General features: G+C 57.2%; 1 protein-coding gene across 2 annotated transcripts in view; it reads right to left on the bottom strand.

Annotated features, from left to right (window-relative positions):
- Positions 1–715: 715 nt before the first annotated feature.
- Positions 716–6,000, bottom strand: part of NUCB1 (nucleobindin 1) — a 20,178-nt gene continuing 14,893 nt past the window's right edge. For both annotated transcript variants that reach the window (XM_008523822.2, XM_070558176.1), the window contains exons 8-13: positions 3,399–3,457; positions 3,073–3,165; positions 2,907–2,999; positions 2,445–2,615; positions 1,889–1,985; positions 716–1,634 (exon numbers count right to left, since the gene is read on the bottom strand). In XM_008523822.2, the coding sequence (XP_008522044.1) occupies positions 1,522–1,634; positions 1,889–1,985; positions 2,445–2,615; positions 2,907–2,999; positions 3,073–3,165; positions 3,399–3,457 (626 nt within the window). In that variant the 3' untranslated portion in view covers positions 716–1,521. The remainder of the gene's footprint in view (positions 1,635–1,888; positions 1,986–2,444; positions 2,616–2,906; positions 3,000–3,072; positions 3,166–3,398; positions 3,458–6,000) is intronic.

The following is a 6,000-nucleotide window of genomic DNA, read 5'->3' as shown; positions in this document are numbered from 1 at the left end:
CATATCATTCATGCGCATTATTATCGAATTATTATCTTCAAAGAACACTGGGAGGCTGCTACCATTTTATGCCCATTTTGCTGACTGGGTCACTGAGGCTAAGCTCCCTCAGTTTTCCAAGAGAAGCAGAGAGGCTGTGGCTGATGTTTGCAGAGGTCACTGTTGTTGAGGTTCAGCTGGGGGCGTGGCATATATAACTTCCCAGGACCCTTCCTTGGACATTCCAGGGTCTGGGAAGATGTATTATTAATGAGAGCCTCCCAGGTCATTTTTATCATCTGGGCCTCCTTCACACTTCTTCCTCTCTGTGGATGCCCACCTAGACCAGCCCCACACCCAGCCTTGTGCTGGCAAACCATCTCTTGGATAGGTGTGGGGAAGCTCTGATATGGAGCCTCTGTCAGTTGTTGGTGCAGACAGGTGTGACATCTGGAGCAGCTGCAGCCACTTTGGGACCATAAGAGGAGTGCAGCCCCCCATACCCACCACGGTAGAGCTAGGAGATGGGAGAACCTGGCTCCCAGGTTTGGGTTTTCTGTCCTTGTAGCTGAAGGTGTGTGTAGACAGTGGCCTCATGGAGAGGACAGAAAGATGCCAGCGTGGATCCTCTGAGAAATGATGCCTGAATCGAATCTTAAAAAATGAGGACTTTGGCAGGTGAAGTGGGGAAGGCGTTTCAGAAGGAACAGTATAAACAAGGACACAGAGACATGGATTTGTTCCAGAAAAGTGTATTTCGATGGAACTGGCGTATAGAGCAGGACACAGAGCAGTGTGAGATGAGGCCAGAAAGGCGGGCAGGGCCGACCTCACAGGGCCTTCCACACGAGGCTGAGGGCTGGAACCGGCTCCTGGGGCCGGGTCAGTTCCAGGACCCTTCTGGGGCTGTGTGGGGAAGGGGCTGGGGGCCAAGGTGTCAGGGAGGAGGCTGAGGCAGCTGGAAGCCAGGCATCAGGGAGAGTCCGGGCTCTCAGTGTCAGCGCTGACCAGTCACGCTGAGGACTCTCCTGCCCCTCGCACCCAGCCATGGGGAAGACACTGTCTCTGATGCATTGCCGGTCCCACAGAAGGGACAGAAAGGTCTGAGGGACCACCTATGCCCCATAAACCAACAGAAGCTGGGGCAGAGCAGCAGGCAGGATGCCAGCAGCTGTGGGGACGCAGGATGCTGAAGTGGCCACAACTGGGCACAGCCAAATCATCTAGAAAGGCAGGCACGGAGCTGACCCCTCGGGAGACAGGAGCTTCCCTAAGTCACAGGGACCCAGTGAGCGCCCGACTGGACACGAGAAGGCAGGTCCCTTGGAAGGGAACAGAAAGAAGGGACCACAGACTGGCAGGCTGTGGAAGCTGAGGCGGCAGATACGGGGCCTGGGCAACAAGGCGGGAAGTGCCACCCTGTCTCCCCACCCCCAGGAGGCCACACATGTTGCTGGCCCCCAGGGGAGGCTGCTTGTGACACCTCATCCCCTTCGCATCAGCTGTCTCGGTAGGAACGCAGAGGGCTGGGTCCAAGAGGGGTCACAGGTGTTGGGAATCCAGCTGGGGCAGCTCGGGGGGCTGTTCAGGAACCTTCTTTTCTGAAGGGTCTACATCCTTCTGGTCACCAACTGGAGCTGGCACAGGTGCATCACCTGGAAACGGAGGTAGGAAATGGTAGCACTAGACATCCCAGCCTCCGCCCTCAGACTCAGGTATCCGGGCCCCCAGCCCCTCCTCCCTCAGACCCGGGAGTCCAGCCCCAGCCCCTCCTCCCTCAGACCCGGGAGTCCGGGCCCCCAGCCCCTCCTCCCTCCGACCCAGGAGTCCGGGCCCCAGCCCCTCCTCCCTCAGACCCGGGAGTCAGGCCCCCAGTACCCCCTCTCCTCCCCTGAGCAGGGGCCGGCACCTGTGTCCGGGTGGAACTTGAGCTGTCCCTCAGGGCCGGGGACCGGGTCCTTGCGGCCTTGCTGCTGCTGTTTCCTCTGTTCCATTTGCAGAACGGCCTGCAGGGGGCGAGGGAGGTTGCTCAGGCAAGAGGGTCTGATGCTGAGTCCTGAGTCTCCATGGCAACCGGCTCCTGCTCGTGGAGCAGGCCCTTCTCCATGGGCCTCAGTTCTCTCTCATTGACAGCTGAGCCCAACAGTTAAAGACCCAGTTGGCCCTCCCCTGTCACGGCTGGGGTCACACCTTGGGACAGGGAAGCCGTCACTGAAGCAACGCGGGCTCTGGCCCTCTTTCTCCTGGGCCCTCCCGCGCGACCCTCCCACAACCCGCTGCCATCATCCAACATGGCAGCCGCAGCGCCGTCTGGAGGGGACGTCTGTCCTTATTCAAGATGGCGGCTGGAACCTGGGGAGGGACCAGGGATCAACACACGGGCCTCAGGCCTTCCCAGCCTCTGGACACACAAGGACAAGGGCCACCAAGGACTCAGGGGATGGTCCAGCCTCCCCGCCGGTCACCTGCTGCAGCTCCCGCTTCTGGGCCTCCAGGCGGCCCTGGGAGCGTCCCAGGGCCTCGGTCTCCTGGCTGAGCCGCTGCGCCTTGGCGTTCAGCTCGGCCTCGCGGGCGGCCAGCTCCTCCTCAAAACGCCTCAGCTCTTCCTCCGTGTAGGCAGGGTGCATCTCCACCGTCTGCGGGGCGGGGACAGGGGCCAGCCGCCCGGTGACTCCAGCGGGGCCCACCCACGATGGAGAGGGCTCGGCCGGTGGAGGGGCTTGGAGAAGGCGGGGGCCTGGGCCATGTGCGCGGATGGAGGAGACTCGAGTGGGAGCAGGGGAGGGGGACAAAGACCCAGAGAGAGGGGGTGGGGGCAGAGAGAGCAGACCCCCAGAAAGTAAGAGAAGTGGCCAGAGACCCTGAAAGAAAAGTTAGGGCTGGGAGGGAGGGGTATTCAGGACCCAGGTCACCCCCCATGTCCTCACCTCCCAGCCCTCCCCGGTGTCCCCAAACTCCTTCCTCTGGGTGGATGCGAGGAACTCCTCCAGGGTCACGAGGCGGTCCTGGTTGGTGTCCACCTGGGGAGCCAGGGAAGGGTAAGCGACAGAGCTGGGCACCTCTCCATCCCCGCCCCCCCCCCCCCGCGCGCACATTCTTCATCACGTGCTCCCGCATGCGCAGCCGCTCCTCCTCCATCTCCCGCATGTCGTCTTCCTCGTTCTTTGGGTCATACACCTTCTCCAGCTGTAGGGTCAAGCGAGAGTCAGGACATATGGAGGGGTCCAGGGCAACCTCTTCCCTACGTTACTCCACCTCTTCAAACAACCAGACAACTTCAACCAGTCCTCGGGGCACCCTGCTCCTCCTGGCAGCCTCTTTTTGCCCCAGGGGCTGCTGGGAGTTGTTTTCAGGGGAATCCGAGGAGACACGTGGCTGATCTGGGCATCCTCTGTTCCCAGGGCTTCCAAGATGCTCACCTCCTTGGTGAAGAGGGCCTCCAGCTCCTGCTCATCGAGGACACCGTCGCTGTTGATGTCTGAGGGGAAGATAAGAAGGTATCTTGGGGGACAGAGGACGGGGTGGGTCAGGTTCCTGAGGGACCTGCTAGAGATGGAATCTGGGGCTGCTGCGGGGTCTGTCATCAGAGGACAGGTAACAACAGGTCTCTGACAGTAAAACGGTGGCCTTTAGGCTTTGGCGCCCCATGGGTCTGTTACTGGCACAGCCCATTCCCTACCAACCAGGGTCCCAAGAATGGAGTAAGTGAAGGTGGGGCTTTACTGGGACCATTCTTGGGCTGTTGTCATGCAGGATGCCTTGATCCCTAGCACACGGTGATCTGGGCACAGGATCAGCCCTCTTTGCCCAGGATCCAGGGGCCACTCTAGTTGCCAGAGGAGCCGCTCCCTGCCCATCCAGCTCGTCGGACCACAGGGCTCCAGGCTCCTAAGCCTCATGGGCCCCGCTCACTGTCTCCACTCTTCTGCTTACTCAGATCAGCACCCACAACTGGTCCCGTGGAGATGGCCGAGAACCTTGACCTTGCAAATCCACTGGTTAATATTTAGCCCACATCTTATCTGACTTTCTTTCCTTGGCTTCCACGACATCATTCTCTCCTCTCCAGCTGCCGCTCATTCTGCTTTGCTGGCTCTGACCTCTACCGATTGGTGCACCCCGGGGCTCCGGCCTGGGACCTCTTCTCTATCTAATCTTGGAATCTGTCCAATGGTAGCCAGTAGCCACACGGGGTGTTTACATTTAAATTGATTAAGATTAAAATCTCAGTTTATCAGTCCCACTTCTACTCAATAGCCACATGTGGCTGGTGGCCGCCATATTGGGTGGCACAGAACATCTTCCATCATCACAAAGAGAGTTCGATTGGCCAGCACTTCCTTAGATGGGTTCTCCAGTCTCAACTTTCAGTGCCATCCCTAAGGTGCCTGCACACATGAAGAGCCAACTGCCTACCCTCCGTCTCCACGTAAACGTCTAACAGACAGCTCTACATTAACAGGAGCAGACACAGTCGCCAATTTTCCCTGCCAGGCATGCTTACTCTTCCCTCCCCATCCTTCCAGTTGTTCAGGCCAAATACCTTGGAGTTACCCTTGACCCTTTGTTTCCTCCTAATCCTCATCCAGCCCATCTGCGAGTCCTTCAGCTTAACCTTCGAGAGGAATCCAGAATCTGACCTCTCCTTCCTACTTCCTACAGTCCAGTCTCACTAGGCTCCTGGCTTGGCCCTCGCCCCCAACAGCCTGTCCTCAACACAATACCCACATGGGTTCAGGCAGATGGCATGAGTCCTCTGCTCCAAACCCTTTTGTGGTGTCCTATGACAGACAAGAATAAAAGCCAAGTTCCCCACCCTGGCTGTAAGGCGCTGAGGGGTCCGGCTGCTGTCACCTCCCCAGCCATCTTTCCTATCCCTCTGCTCTTCATGCATTCTGCTTCCAGTGACCTGGGAAACCCACCAAGTTCATTCTTCCCTGTGTGTGCTTGCTGTTCCCGCCACCTAGAACGTTCTTCCCAAACATCTGCAAGGCTCAACCCCTCACTTCACTGAGGTCTCAGTTCAAATATCACCTCTTGGGGCCGGCCCAGTGGCGCAGCGGTGAAGTTTGCACGCTCTGTTTCGGCAGCCTGGGGTTCACTGGTTCGGATCCCGGGCACGGACCTATGTGCCACTTATCAAGCCACGAAGTGGTGGCATCCCACATAGAAAGTAGAGGAAGATGGGCACGGATGTTAGCTCAGGGCCAGTCTTCCTCAGCAAAAAAGAGGATTGGCGGTAGATGTTAGCTCAGGGCTAATCTTCCTCAAAAAATAAAAAATAAATAAAACTACAAAAACATTCACTTCCTTAGTCGTCAAACCCACTTTTCATGTGCCTGGTAGCCACATGGGGCTGGTGGCTGCTGTGCTGGACGGCACAGACTAGAACATTTCCATCAGCATAGAAAGTTCTATTGGTCTAGTAAAACCTTCTCTGAGCAGGCTATCTAAAATTGTCACTCTAGGCCCCTAAGCCTGCTGTCCTTGTTTCCAGGGTACACATCACTACCTGAGACTGTCCCATAGAACCTACTTCACTGATTCTAAGATGTCCTTTTTTTCTTTTTCCTTTTTTTTTTAAAGATTTTATTTTTTTCCTTTTCCTCCCCAAAGCCCCCCCGTACATAGTTGTATATTCTTCATTGTGGGTCCTTCTAGTTGTGGCATGTGGGATGCTGCCTCAGCGTGGTTTGATGAGCAGTGCCATGTCTGCGCCCAGGATTCGAACCAACAAAACACTGGGCCGCCTGTCGCGGAGCCCCCAAACTTAACGACTCAGCCAAGGCGCCGGCCCCCCCTTTTTTTCTTTTTCCCTTTATTTTGTCATCCCCGAAATCGGGCGGCATCTTATCACCTGTGTCAGCTTAATGGGCGGCTTATGTAAATCTCTAGTGTATCCTACACTCCATGGTCTCTGAGATTCACCGAAACCCAGTAGGAGCTGCTCGCCTGACCGCTGGCTCTGCGAGGGGCACTGCGTTTGTCCCCGGCTGGATCCACAGCATCTCTGAGCAGCTT

This window comes from Equus przewalskii, chromosome 9 (assembly GCF_037783145.1).
Source record: "Equus przewalskii isolate Varuska chromosome 9, EquPr2, whole genome shotgun sequence".
NCBI classification, from domain to species: Eukaryota; Metazoa; Chordata; class Mammalia; order Perissodactyla; family Equidae; genus Equus; species Equus przewalskii.
Note: the sequence above shows the minus strand (reverse complement) of the source record. Positions and strands in the feature narration are given on the sequence as shown.